The 15,304-nt window shown below is 41.8% G+C and overlaps 1 protein-coding gene across 1 annotated transcript in view; it reads right to left on the bottom strand.

Moving 5' to 3' along the window:
* Positions 1-10,071: 10,071 nt before the first annotated feature.
* The window catches only part of LOC114667920 (protein PET100 homolog, mitochondrial), a 21,110-nt gene continuing 15,877 nt past the window's right edge, over positions 10,072-15,304 (bottom strand). Inside the window, exons 3-4 of the mRNA XM_028823440.2 lie at positions 11,007-11,039; positions 10,072-10,544 (exon numbers count right to left, since the gene is read on the bottom strand). Coding sequence (XP_028679273.1) covers positions 10,449-10,544; positions 11,007-11,039 — 129 coding nt within the window. The 3' untranslated portion in view covers positions 10,072-10,448. The remainder of the gene's footprint in view (positions 10,545-11,006; positions 11,040-15,304) is intronic.

The following is a 15,304-nucleotide window of genomic DNA, read 5'->3' as shown; positions in this document are numbered from 1 at the left end:
CACGGTGTCATTTCTGTCTCTACACATGTGTATAGCCCTGTGTCTTTTAGCCTTCCTGTCAAAACTCCTGTGCAGGACGTAAGGCTGTGTAAGTGTGGACTGGCAGATGAAGGGTGGGTCCTTGCCCAGCTGGGAGGCCATCATGGAAGGAGGCATAATGTGGCCGGACTGAGACTTGGGTCCCAAATGGCCATGGCGCTCATGCTGGGGCTCTCTTCCCAAGCCTCCTCGACCCCCCGCTGCCTTCCCAGTCTTCTGCAGTGGGCCACACAAACGGCCGGTCACTCCAGCTCCTTGTAACAGCTCAGCTGGGAGCGACCACTCCGAGTGCCTGAGTGTCGGCCATACACTCCTTCCCAGGGGCTCTCCTCCCAGCTGTCTGCGTTCTCTCATGTGAGCCTATTCTGCTTTGCCCGCACCCACGCCGGTTCTTTTCACCTCCTGCCTTCTTCCCTCAATAACCTTCATTCGGTCTTTTCTTTTCGATCCTTCCCCCACCTCACACTCTCACTTCCCTTTTAAAAATGGGGACATGGCACAGCTGCCAATCAGGGTCCCGGGCAAACCTACACTAGTGCACTTAACGTAGGGCCGTCCGCACCCGCATCACACCCAGGAACCATTCTCGGCAAGATACCACGTCTCCTTTTAGCAAGATGCGAGTCCAGCGATTATTTATTTAAAAAGAAGCCAGTCAGCTGTGGACCTCACTTTACCACAATGACGGGACTCACTCAGTGCCACATGAGATCAAACGATGAAAGCCGTTTCACTTAATGCAGGGGTGTCCAAACTTTTTTCAAGGAGGGCCAGATTTGATAATGTGAAAGTGTCCGAGGGCCAACAGCCCCTGATGACATTATTTTAAGCAATAAAAGATGCATATGAATATTCAGCTATTTAAGGTTGTCTTTTTCACACCGCAAAAGAAAAAATATGCAAATAAGCATTTAGATATACAGATCACAGCATACAAGTTATCTGAATTTCTAGCAGAAATTGAAAACATTCAGAAACTCTGTAAAATACAGCTGTGTCTAATTCTGACAACTGAGCAGCAGGTAAGCCATTGACACTAATGTGAAGGGTGAAACTGAGATCTGGATTTCAGTACTCAGGCCAGGCCTGGTTCGAGAGCAGTAGCAGACATGCGTAAAATATCACATAGGTGGGAGTCACTAAGTCTTGATCTCAAGCGATTCTTGTTTAAGTTCAGAAGAGAGAAAGTCTGCTCACACAAATATTTAGAGCCAAACAAGCTTAACATTTTCTTTGCAAATGTTCACATTTCTGGAACTTGCCTTTATCCAGCTGTCGGTAAAAAGGCACGAGAGAGAGCTGCTGCTGTCGGCTATGGCACCCGTTGTCACAATGAAGGTCAATCAGCTCTAGCTGTAGGTGAGCTGGAGCCTCATCAGTGTCCACGCTGAAGGGAGAAGAGAATAGCAACAAGTCCTTTTCAATTGCAAGATTTTGAAAGCGATCGTTGAACTCGCTAGAAAGAGATGCGATGATTACTGCATTACCTCTTTGTTTGCACACCCATATTACCAACCATGACATCCCGCAAAGTTGGGAAATGTGTGGTGCAGGGCTGCGTTTGTGACAAGTGTCTCTGGAAAAGTTGCAGTTTCATTTTAAAGGCCTTTACGTGTGAATATAGTTGGCTCACTACTGCGTTTTGTCCTTGAAGGCGCATTCAGATGCTTTGTTATGTCAACCAAAAAAGCCAAGTCTGTTACCCACTCAGTATCTGACAGTTCTTGCATTGGCTGTTTCTTTTCAGCCAAATACTGTCCCACTTCCCCTTTAAGAGAGAAAAATCGCTGCAGTGCTGATCCCCTGCTGAGCCACCTCACGTCATCGTGATATATTACATCTCCATATTCAGCCTGGTTGTCAAGCAGGAACTGATGGAACTGGCAATGGTATAGAGCTTTAGAACAGATGAAATTAATTGCCTTTACCAATGGATTCATGACATGATCAAATCTTAAGATGTTTGGTGCAAAGAACCTGCTGATGAATGATGCAATGGAGTTTAACAGCATCACCTCCTTCGTCGCTGACTTTGTTACAGATTAGCGTGGACATTCCACTTCGTTCACCAGCCATGGCAGGCGCACCATCTGTAATAATCCCACTAAGCTTGCACCATGGTAGTTTCATGTCATCAACAGCTGAATAAACATTATGGAATAAACAAGTAACCCCGCGATTCGGAAATCCTAGAATGGCAATCAGTTTCTGTTCTGTCCAATATGTGGATGGATGACATATCATGAAGGGCGGGTGCGTCTGGGGAAATGTCATTTAATCCAATAAGCATATCTGTACTAAAGCAGTTTTGTTTTGTGGAGACGTGAGTCTGTTGCCTTCGCTGACACCGACTGCTTGAACAGGTTGTGTTGTTTGGGGGCCACCTACTGACTCTGGGAAGCTGCTGCATCTGACTGTGGGGCGAGCGCCACAGCGCAATATGCGCCTCGGTGGGAAGCCGCTGCGTGAAGACATATCATGGAAGGTATATGCGGTGGTGTGGGCGGTCGCGTCCGGGCAGCTGTACAACCTGGCGTGCACGCTTTACCCCAGGTGTAGCTCACAGGTCGTAGTCTCGTCTCCGTGTTTTCTTTGGTTTGAGCCGTGACTCCTTTCGCAAGCACGTTGTAGGCGCGCGCGTTGTCACAGTTGGTTTGAGCCGTGACTCCTTTCGCAAGCGCGTTGTAGGCGCGCGCGTTGTCACAGTTGGTTTGAGCCGTGACTCCTTTCGCAAGCGCGTTGTCACAGCATGGACCTGTGGGGATTCCATACATCCGGTGAGCCCTGTGCCTTCGAATCCTCTCGTTTCTTTTTTTTGCTCTGTAGCGGGCGGCAGTGCGCGTGTGCCTCGATGTGCCCAGCGTCCATATCCAGTTTTCAACCTTCGGTTAGTAAGATGGATCAGCTCCTTTTGTTTGGCCTTTGAGGTCCAGCATCTCTTCTGTTATGTTTATGTCACCATCAACACCTCTCAAAACAATCAGTAACTGAGCAGTGTCTGATGCATCTGTGCTCTCTTTGCAGGCTAAAGAAAAAAAATAAAAATTTGTTGACTTGATTTCCAGTTGTCTTCTAACATCTGATGACAGCTCTTCAATTCTCCGTGCCACACTGTTACGAGCGAGGCAAATGTTGGCAAAGTCTTTCTTCTTTTCGGGGCAAATGTGTTCTGCTATTTTCATGACACAGTCTTTAACAAGCTCGCCTTCTGTAAAAGGTTTTTCATGTTTAACAATTAACATAGTCACTTCATAGCTAGCGTTGGTAATGTTTTCATTTGACTCATGGGCCTGCGATAAGAACCGCTGCTGGGCAGCTAAGCTCTCCTCGAGTTGCTTCACTTTTTCAGCACGGTCAATCTCTGATAGCTTGTCATATGTACTAGCATGCTTTGTCTCGTAGTGTCTCTTCACATTATATTCCTTATACAAAGCAACAATCTCATGATAAATTAGGCAGACACAGTTGTTTCGGTTTTCAGTGAAAAAATATTGTAACTTCCACCTTGCCTGGAAGCGGCATCCTTTATTATCAACTTTCCTTTTTTTTACTAGCTGTAGCCATGACAGTTGTATGGTCACAGCAAATTTTACACAGACATACAGTGTACCTTCAAACTGGCAACTGTTAAACCCTCCCAAGCCCCACAGCATCGCACGTCCAGCGAGAGCTGTGATTGGTCCATCAATCAATCAGGTTTTATGGCAGTTGGCCGATTCTGTTATAAAGTGCTGCCACCATGAGTTCAAAAGAGAAACTGCATGTTGAATTGGTATGATTTATTTATTCTGTTTGTGCATGTGGGCCAAAAAACACATTTTGAGACAAAAGGCGCAGTTCCATATAAAATCCAATCTTGGGCCGTGATTGGCCCACGGGCCGGACTTTGGACATGCCTGACTTAATGTATGTTATATGGCATGCTCTGCTCTCCGCTTGTTGATGGCATCATTTTCTCTCAGACATTTTTTGCTAATTGTTGAAGGCTCATCTTGTTAATGAAGCTCCAAACCTTTTAACAGCTTTTTTGCCAACAGGCTAACAAAAGCAATGAGGACTTTTATTAAACTACTATATGTCACGGGTGTCGAACTCCAGTCCTGGTTGGCCACATTGGCTGCAAGTTTTCATTCTAACCATCTTCTTCATTAGTGACCAGTTTTTTGCTGCTAATTAACTTCTTTTGCCTTAGTTTTAATTAACTTGTCTCAGGCCCCTTAGTTGTCTCTTTTTCCTTAATTAGCCAAATACCAGGGATTGGCTCCAGCAAACCCCCGTGGCCCTGTGTTAGGATATAGCGGGTTGGATAATGAGACACAAAACAGGCCACCACATGACCAGCTCACCTGTGCCCATCACACAATATCTGAAAATAAAGAAACATGATGGTCTCAGTAAGGTTGATCTCTCAGGTCACCAAAACACTGTGACGGTGTTTTTTAAAAAAAAAAAAACCAAAAGTATCAACAGTTTTGGAAATGACAGCTGTGGCAGAATGAGAGCAACAACAAGCCATGGAATTAAACAATGTCTTTAATTACCAGCAAGAATCAGATTCTCATTAAGAGATTGACTGGAGTGAAATTGGTTGGAGTTTGAAATCCCAGTTCAGCTGCTCATCTGTTGGCTCATTTCACGTCTCATTTCTGTTTGGCTGTCATTTAATGAAAAAAGGAATAAATTCAGAGGACTGAATCCTTAAAAGCAGGGCTATTAAAATCAAGAGAAAAGGACTTAATTAGCAGTGAAAACTGGTCATCGATTAGGAAAGGGGTGAGAATGAAAACCTGCGGCCACTGCGGCCCACCAGGCCTGGAGTTCGACACCCAATCCCTCAGGCCAAACTGATTGGTCAGTTTGGCTTTGGTGACGCAAAGAAAGTGCAAGAGCCGAGACGCGTGAAAGAGGAGTAAAGGCACACACTGAGAGAGTCGCCTTCAAAGACGCAAAGTGTAAAACCAGACAGGAGGAGAGAAAGGCACATCAAAAATAATGACAGTCTGAGAAGGCGGCTTCATGGGAACACGCTTGAGAAGGGGAGCGCTGCTTAACAGATGTTCAGACACACATGAATAACGAGGGAAGGCGCTGAAGGTACATGTAGGGCAGGAGACACTAGAATTTAAAGATATTTGCAACATGTGCCGTGACTAGCAGCAACCATGTTTCTACAGTTGTCAGTAGTGGGGAATCAACCAGCAGTGTTATACATTATCATCTATGCCAGTGTTTCCCAACCTCGGTCCTGGGGGCACACTGTGGCTGCAGGTTTTTGTTCCAACCAGCATTTGTTTTTAATTGGACTCATGGGCTAATTAAGTGATGTGTTATTTTTCAAGTTCTGTGTTTTGGGAACAATATAGAAATTAGAAAACTAAGTTTGGTAAAAATAAATATAAATATATATATATATATATTAGCCATGTGCGCTCAACTATGTTACGTGTTTTAAAGTTGTCTGTGAAGGGCTCCCTGTTTAAACACGGCTGCCAGTCGTGAACTGGGCCCTTTGTCGCACAGCATTATGATTTTTTATAAGGGAAACAAAATTAGAAAATAAAACCCTTGGACATTGATTCAATAGGAACAGCCTACTCGGAATCACTGTCCGAATAGTAATTATGTGGTGGTGGAGGAGCATTTCTGCTTCTCTCCGTTCACAGTCCGTCTCGTTTTCATGGTGCTGTCGTTTCCTGTCACAATCTCTTCTCAACCTTTCCCCAATCTCGCAGGTTGCTTTGTGGCAATCCAAAGAGTAAGGAAGAAGCAATGCTTCTTTCTTGAACTCCAAACGCCGACTGATGGAAAATCACAGAAGTGTTTCCGACTTATATACTCTGACTGCCGACTACAAGAAGTGGGTGAACATTCAATTTGGATGAAGTGCTGCCAACGACGGTCGATAGAAACACAAAAAACCACAGTCTCGACAACGAAGCAGGTGTTGACGCCAGATCTAAACACAAAGAGTGCTATCAACAGTGTTTGTAAAGAAAAGTAACAACCAAGGTGTTGTGTATTCAGCCAGTACAAACAGAACGTAGTCTCCTTTAGTTCAATCCTCTTTAATCACCACACTCCAACCTCATCCAACGATCCTCCCCCATCACTACTGCCCTCTACTGAACACAGCAGGAACACCACACAAGGCAGTGAATTCGCGGACAAAGATCAAAATCCAAATGAAGATTATATATAAATATATAAATAAATATATATATATATAAATATATCCATCCATCCATTTTCCAACCCGCTGAATCCAAACAAAGGGTCACGAGGGTCTGCTGGAGCCAATCCCAGCCAACACAGGGCACAAGGCAGGAACCAATCCCGGGCAGGGTGCCAACCCACCGCATCCATCCATCCATCCATTTTCCAACCCGCTGAATCCGAACACAGGGTCACGGGGGTCTGCTGGAGCCAATCCCAGCCAACACAGGGCACAAGGCAGGAACCAATCCCGGGCAGGGTGCCAACCCACCGCAGATATATAAATATATATAATATTAAAATGTACCAAGCAGTTATATGGGAATAATGTATTTTTTTCTTTTTAACAATATTTTCATCTTGATTTTCATTCTATGCTTCTAGGTGTTCTAAGTTTAATTAATTCATTCTTTACTAATTAGTGGGTCTGATGCTAAAGTAGTTGCAGCCTTTGATTCTGTATTTATTGCCAGCGTGTATGCTCTGCTCATTTTTAATTGTCATTAATAAGACACAACGTAGTGGAAAAACTGCACAGAGAAAGGACAAAATATAATGAAATCAACAAAAGAGAGTTAAGCATTTAAATCAATAGCAAAAGCTGAAATATTTCTAAATGTCTTATAAATGTAAAAATCACACTGCTGTGCTTTTTTGAATGTAGAAGAAAAAAAAATACCAGCTAATTAAATGAGATCAGTGTTATCAGGTGTTGTCACTGATTAGGAAACTGGTTGGAACAAAAACCTGCAGCCACAGTGGGCCCCCAGGACCGTGGTTGGGAAACACTGATCTATGCTACTAAGGGGCACACTGCCTGTTTAATGACAGAAGACCCCCAACCCTCCCACCAAATGTCCACCCCTGTGAATCAGTGTGCCTCACTAATCCAATTGCTCTCACTGCAGTGCCTGCAGACTCGCCACCTCATCAGTGCCTCATGACTTCTTTATTGCAACCTGTCAGTCTCTGCCGTTTTCATTACTGCCCTGTGACATTTGTGTGTTTTTTTTTTTTTGGAGAATAGAAAAAATTGATTTAGGATTTCTGCCCGCAATCCTTCAGTTAACGACCTTCTCCTCTCATCGCTTATTGACTGGCTTCAAGTCACTCTTCCCAGAGTTCATGATTGAGACTTTGAAAACGGCTCCTCGGGTGTCTTGGAAACGAAAAGAATGATGAAGCAGAAAGACCTTGCAATGCACACCAGTAAGATAAAGGAGAGATGTGGCAAATAACTCATGGGCCTTTAATACCGGACTTGGGTGCGCATTTAGGCACAAGCGTAAGAAAATGAAACTTTAAAAAAACTGCTACAAAAAATATGGCCTCCATTTCTTTTTCAAAGATGAAACTCCTTATTTTTGGATAATGTGGTTAATCCGAATGGCACACTGGTGCTATGGGGCTGCACTGCCACCTACCTGTGTTTAGACTTTGGATGCCTGGAGTGCCTTCTGTGTTCCTGTGCCCCTAATTAAATCAAATCATGTTATTTGTCACTTATAAATTACTGTATACACACAGTAGAATATGCAGGGTAATACTTAATGCATAGACTCAGAGTTTAGCTACTAAGTAGTAAATAAAAAGACAAAGAATAATACACAACTTTATAAATATCAATAAAATCATTATGTTTAATGATAGCAATACTAAACATTACATTAAAATAATAAAATATGAATACATCTGTGTGTGTGTGTGTATATATATATATATATATATATATATATATATATATATATATATATATATTAGGGGCATCGCCTCTGGCGCTGACGTCCGAGGTTCGATTCCCGAGAGGGAGTGCAGTGGAGTGTGTACACCTGATGAGCCCAGAATGACGGCGAAACACTTGTCGCGTACTCTTTGCATTTATTTGACAGTAAACTATTTCAACCATTCTATGATCTGCTCCTCACAAACTGAGGGCACCGTGGCGGATGTTAGCAGATTGCTGGCCAACCACAAGCGTTACCTGGTAGGTAACCACCCATACAATCAGATTGTGACACAGACTTCGAATGCCGTGAATATATATATATATATATTCCAACATCTGTGTCTGTCCGCTTTTCACAAGTGAGCTACTTAATGGATTTAGATTGGGTTTTTATTTCTACAATTTGCTTGAACATTCCAGTTGATTTTGCGACTTCTCTCATTGTGCTATGTATCATAGTTTGCTTGCGCCACCAAGTTATTTGCACAAATCCAAGCGCGATGCTGCGTGCCAAGGGGGGGCCCTCCTCACTCACGTGCCAGCCTCCGTTCAAGTCGCTCTACCTCTCGCCATTTGTTGGAGCGTACCTTGCCTCTACTTAGCTAGTGACACCCGTTTATTCAACAGACATTATCATCTACAGATTGTTAAGGAATAATGTTTGACGTTTTTGAGAGAGAGAGATCAGAGCTACGTGTGTTTTAGAGGGTAGCTGCTGATTGCCAGAGATATTACCACCACATACTTCCCCCCAGAGCTGAACACAATCTGATATAGTGCCAATGTTTGACGTCGAAGCATACCTACCTTCCACTTGGCCAGAATTACATTTTGTTTTCTTTATTTAAAGTTTTTCCTGTTTCACAAGTACATAGGAGGAGCCGCGGGACCTGTGTGCTGTTAATACTGAGGGGTGGTAGTGTCTCCGCTGTTTTCTCCCAGAGTCCGCTGTCAGCTCCTTTGTCCTGCTAACATCCAGGAGAAGACTGTTGTCCTATCACCACTGTGAGAGACTCAACTTCATTGAGGTAAGCCTGGTCATGGCTGTTAGAGCTCAGGCCTAACATAAGAAACTTGACAATGACGTTAGAGTCACGTGCAGCCATACAGTCAGAGGGAGTAGTAGAGGACTCAGAACACAGCCATGTGGAGCACTTGTGTTGAGAGTGAGGGATGATGAAGTGTGGCCACCCACTCAAACCACATGGGTTCTGCCTGTCAAGAAGTTAAAAACCCAGCTGCACTGTGAAGTGCTCAGATGCATGTCCCAGTGGTTGGCAAGGAGCTTAGAGAAGTTTATTTTGTTAAATGTTGAACTATAGCCTATAAAGTCTATAAACAGCATTCACACATAATTCCTTCTCCTGTTTTCCAGGAGGGCAGGCACTGTATGTAGGATCAAAGTGATGGCATTACCTGTGGGTCCACTGGAGTGATACATAAACTGTAATGAATCTCGTTCTTTGGCCAGCGAAGTAAATATGTAATCCAAAGGAATAAAACTGGCAAATATAAACTCTGACACAGTGATGGACTAGTACCCCCTGCAGACTGCATTTTTTATAGGGTGTACCCTATCTTCAACCCAATAAAATGCCATGGCAAGTAGAGGGCTGTCATTGACCTGCTAATTAAACACAATGCCACCAATCTGCCCCAGAAATACGACATATAACAAAATATTCACAAATAAAGCAAAATGTGCTGTGACATGGTCGTTATCTCAAAAAAATAAAATAACCTGATCAAGAAAGACCGCCTGCTTATAGCGGAACCCCTGAAACAGTTTATTACTTGATAAGTTTTAACTCATGTCAATTAGAGATTTTTGTAACATAGGAAAAAAAAACAGAAAAATATGGTAAATCCGACTTAACAATTTAGACCTTGTAACGTCTAAGTACTAACGCCTGCTTAAATAGTTCAGGTCTGATTTCCCAGGAGGAATATTGTCTTTAATAAACCCCTAACACCATGACTTGCTTATTTTGTGTTGTATATGCTAGGTCATTAAGAATCAAAAATATAATTCATGATTAAAACAGCCCCAGGTATCTATGGTAAACATTCACAATTATGCATATTACTCATAATAAAATATACAAAACCTTTAATACCAAACGACTGTGTGAAGAACTCTGCAGATGTTAACATTTAAAACACAGCATGAGCATTGACCTGATGAAGACTATACACTTGTTTGCTAATTAATTTAATGTCTGTAATAAATAAAACATCCTGAGCCTCTCCCACTAGCGACTATCACATTACACATAACATCCACTGCAGAATATCAGCCTTCCCATAAAATCATTTAACCAGTTACCAAAGAGTTATCAGTACCGGTTCAAAAGCAACAGGTCTTCATTCATTCAGCCACATGGTAACCAGACAGGCTACATGGCAGCCATGTTCTGATGAAGACTTTCCAAGAGGAGGCACATTCAGGTCTATGACAAGTGGCGTTTGCTTAGTCTTCTTGCGATTCTGGGATTCCCATCTGCTTTAAAAACTTCTCCTCTCTCCTCTTCCTCATTCTCTGCTTAAAATCTTCTAACTCTTTCCTCTGAATAAAAAAATGACAAAAACACGATCAACCGTAAACAAACTTCGCCACCTTAAGACACTCTTAAACAAAAAGAAACGAAACAAAAAATGCATTCATCGACCAAGTCAGCCTGAGCCGAGCCCTGCTCTAATTTCTGATCAAATGAATATCGAAGGGAGTCAAAATGTGAGATTGTGTGCTTTACACAAGATAAAAGCTGGTATGTTTAACAAGCTCTCCATGTCTGGCGCTCAGATGAGGCTATCGATTTTGTGCAGAAGGAGCTGCAGCAAAGGGGCAAAAGGTCAGAAAGGGAAAACTCCGACACAATTAGCATGAATGCCAGAAGCTTCAAGTACACATTACCCAGGCAGCTCTCTACCCACACCAATGTGCCCTGAGCACTTCATGGCTAATGAAAAAAAGCTCTCATTAGATTTTGTTTATTGCATTGATTTATGAGAACACCCACACACTTACCTGCATCTTCTCATCAGGTGGAAAGATTTCTCTCTGAAAAACGAACAAACAAAAACACCATTAGTAAATGGTACTACTGAAAGAATTAGCTAAATGGATTTTACTGTTCTTCATCTGTAACATCAATTCTGTGACACACACAATAAAATGTGGGCCTGTGCCATACTAGTACCTCGGGCGCAAGGACCTTAAAACAATAACAAGGGAATATGGTGTAGGTGAAAATTCGAATTTGACCCTGTATGTGGATGTGATGCCCTGCACTTTTGGAACTGCAGCACAGACTACTGGATACCCTGAGCATCTCACACTTCATGACAGAGCGCAACCAGTGTGAGTGAGAGACACAGATGAGAAAGAGGCTGCAAATGTGCAGTTAGGTCCATAAATATCTGGACAGCGACACAATTTTCATAATTTTGCCTCTCTACACCAACACAATGGATTTGAAATGAAGAAATCATTACATGATTGAAGTGTAGGCTTTCAGCTTTAATTCAGAGGGTTTAACAGAAATATAAGAATGACAGCCATTTTTATACATGATCCTCACCATTTTCAGGGGCTCAAAAGTATTTGGACATTTGACTGAAAGGCTGTTCCAGAGCCAGGTGGGAGCAGGGCCCTTATTATTTCATTAACTGTTAAGCAGGTAGAAGGTCTGGAATTGATTCCATGGGTGGTAATTGCATTTGAAAGCTGTCGCTGTGAACTCTCAATATGAGGTCCAAAGAGCTGTCCATGCGAGTAAAAACAGGCCACCATTAGGCAGAGAAAACAAAACAAACCCTTTAGAGAAACAGCAGAAACACCAGGAGTGGTCAAATCCAGGGCTGTGGAGTCGGAGACAATTTTGGGTACCTGGAGTCGGCAAAAATGTACCGACTCCAACTCCTAATAAATGTAAACTGTAATGAAAAAAAATACAGCAAGTTCAAATGTCCCATTTCACAAACAATAGTCCTAATTAAGTACTTCTCTGATGTAAGAATAAAGCCCAGTGCATAGTTGTGTTACTACTGGTGTGAAGTTCAGCTGAGCTATTATACAACCTGACATTCACATATTGTAATCTGGATTATGGTACATTACAAATGTGTTTTCATTTTATTTCAGATACAATGTGTTTAACAAGTTCATTTGAGTGTAAACAAGTGTCATGCTGTACAGTAGGTGTGTTCTATGGCCTGATGTGTGTTCAGGGGTTCTTCTCTTTTGTTTAAACTGGCCAATACGGTAGAGAGTCAACTTCCTAGCCAGTAGTTCTGTGGTTAAATGACGTGTATGTTGCCTTCCTTTAATCAACATCGAAAATGCATTAGCATATTAAATACAAAGGAGTTGGAGTCGGGGAATCGGAGTCAGAAGTATTGGAAACTAAGGAGTCAGAGTCGGAGTTGAAGGATTTATCTACCGAACTCCACAGCCCTGGTCCAATTAACCATCTGGTACATTCTTAAAGAGAAGGAACACACTGGTGAGCTCAGCAACATCAGAAGGCTTGGAGAACCATGGAAGACAACTGTGATGGATGATCTTGGAATTCTTGCCATGGTGAAGAAAAACCAAATGCACGGTTATAACGAGATAAACACAATCCCTCTAGTGAATGGCCATTTCTTTGCACAAAAATACCTTATTAATGAGAGAGGTCATCTGAGAATACACAGGCTTATCTAAGCTAACAAGAAGGCCGCCATTATACTCAAATGAAGCTTTTTACACCGATGGAATGGGCTGCAGAAGACCAAGCCAAGTGCTGCTATAGACACATACCGTAACAGGAACGTGAGGCTATTGTAGGTATGTGATCACCAAAACTGAACTCCACCAAATTGGACAAACATGTCCATTTCCAACATATCTCAATTTCTGCTGTGGCAAGCAGAAGGTCAAGTCAAAATCTGGTGCAAAACAGCATGAATCTACACTGTAAAAAATGTCAGTAAATTTAACGGTACAAATACTGTAAATGGTGAAAGTAAAATACCTCATGTTCTACTGAAAATTACCTACTTAAACAATATATTTCATTATTTTTTATAGCCAAGATCTGTAAAATCGATATTTTTCAATTCAAAATACGCTACATACCATTTACTGATACATTAGTTACGCTGAAAAAAATTGCTGTTAATTTTACAGCATAAAACTGTCAAATAGCGAAGGTAAGCAACTGTAAAATTTAAGACGGTAAAGCTCTGTTTTAATAACACTGAAATTACGACATTTACAAAAGGACACGCCCCCTTTTACCATATTGTTCCTGGTGAACTGCATACCTTTGAACAGTAGGGGAAAAAAAAATAAAAGTTAGCAGACTTATTTTTTCCCTACGTGCTGAAGGCTTGTTGAGGTTATGGAAGCTTGTATTCAATAAGCCGGCACACCTGTGGGACACCACACACTACAAAAGCAAACGTTACTTCTCTACCAGACAATGTGCCATAACTTCCTTAAATAGTGAATTCTTCTCAATGTATACAATTAAATGATTCGTTTGCTACTGGTTGTTGTTACTTTACTGATGCAAACTGTGTACTGGTGTCTGATCCTGACAATGTTTTCTAATGGTTTATTGATTAGCATATATTTATTATAGTGCATGGATTTCAGGTTATGGTTAAACTTTCACTTCTATTGGAATGTGTTGTAAACAAACAGTTATTTACTAAAAAGTTTACAGGTGACCTAAAAATATTGTCACTTTATTTTTTACGGTAAAATTCTGGCAACCACAGCTGCCAGTACTTTATATATATATAAAAAAAAAAAAAAAAAATGTTGAATTTACAGTACAGTGTATGGATCCATGCTTCTTTGTGCCAATGGTATAGGTTGGTGCTGGTAGTGCAAAGATGTGGGAAACATGTTCTTGACACACATTTGAATGCCACAGCATAATTGAGCATTGTTACTGACCATGTGAATATCTTAAAAGTCCACAGTCTGCCTTTTATCAATGAATACTTCCAGCAGGACTATTCACCATGTCACAAAGCACATACTGTACCATCTCCAAATGGTTCTCAAACATGACAGTGACTTCAGTCTAGTACACGACGGTCCCCAGATCTCTGTCCACAAAGGATGATGTGGAATGGGAGGTCTGAGGCCACAATAGCATTACACATTCCTTGCAGATATCAAGTCAGAATGCAAAATCTGTAAGATACCCTTCAAGCACCTTGACGAACCCATGCCTCAAAGACATTGTGATTTTACGGAGCAAAAAGAGGGACATGTACTAGACAAATTGATCTAAAAAAGTGACCATTGTGGGTATATAAAAGTATTTAGTTTGTACTAACATTGTAAACTCAAACGCACTTCAGGGTTGCAGAAGGCTTGTGAAGCCTTTCTCCCTAGCATTGTTTTATAAGGCATGAACCAATACAGCTAGGGTTTCATTTGGTCACAGTGCCCACAACTGTGTGGAACTCGCACTTCCAACTCAGAATTGAAAAAAATAAGATTATTATGAACTAGAAAAAGCATTTCTATTTGTTACATGGTACATGAGAATGACTCAGCATGATTTTTTAAAACAACGTCCTTCTGAAGCATCAGCATTCAATATGAGGAACACCGCAGGAAAGCAGAGAAACATGACATTCAGATATATTACAAATTCATTATTTATTTTAACCAGAATGTTCCACCAAAATCCTGCAGAATATATTTCAGTTAAGGGAAAGCCATAGATTTATGAATTGTGTATAGTTTCTACATCTTTTATTGAAATAATTTTTATTGACAATATTAGCTGTGCCCCGTGGCTCCACCCACATAGAAGTGAAACAAGAGAAACTTTAAAAATCAATTTAAAAAAAAATGTAACTCTGGCCAAGCAGAACGTAGGTGCGCTCCAACATCAAACTCTGATGGGAAAGGAAAAGCACGTAGCCATGATATATTTGCCAATCAGCAGCTACCCTCTAAAACACACGCAGCTCTGACCTCTCTCTCTCAAAAACGTCAAACGTTACTCCTTAACAATCTCTAGATGATAATGTCTGCTGAACAAACAGGCATTGCTAGCTAAGCGGAGGCGACGTACGCTCCAACACGTGGTGAGACGTAGACTGAATCGTAAAGAGGCTGGCGTATGAGTGAGGAGGGTCCCACCTGGCTCCCTACTTCTGACGTCACGCTTCCCCTTCCCCTCGGCCCACAGCCTCTGTCTCGTATTTGTGCAAATAAATCACTACTGCAAGAGAACTGTGATACTTGGTGCAATGAGAGAAGTCGCAAAATCAACCGGAATATTCAAGCAAATTCGAGGAAAAAAAACGATC

Source organism: Erpetoichthys calabaricus, chromosome 17 (assembly GCF_900747795.2).
Source record: "Erpetoichthys calabaricus chromosome 17, fErpCal1.3, whole genome shotgun sequence".
In the NCBI taxonomy this organism is placed as follows: Eukaryota; Metazoa; Chordata; class Cladistia; order Polypteriformes; family Polypteridae; genus Erpetoichthys; species Erpetoichthys calabaricus.
The sequence above is the reverse complement of the archived record's forward strand: the minus strand, read 5'-3'. Positions and strand labels throughout refer to the sequence as shown.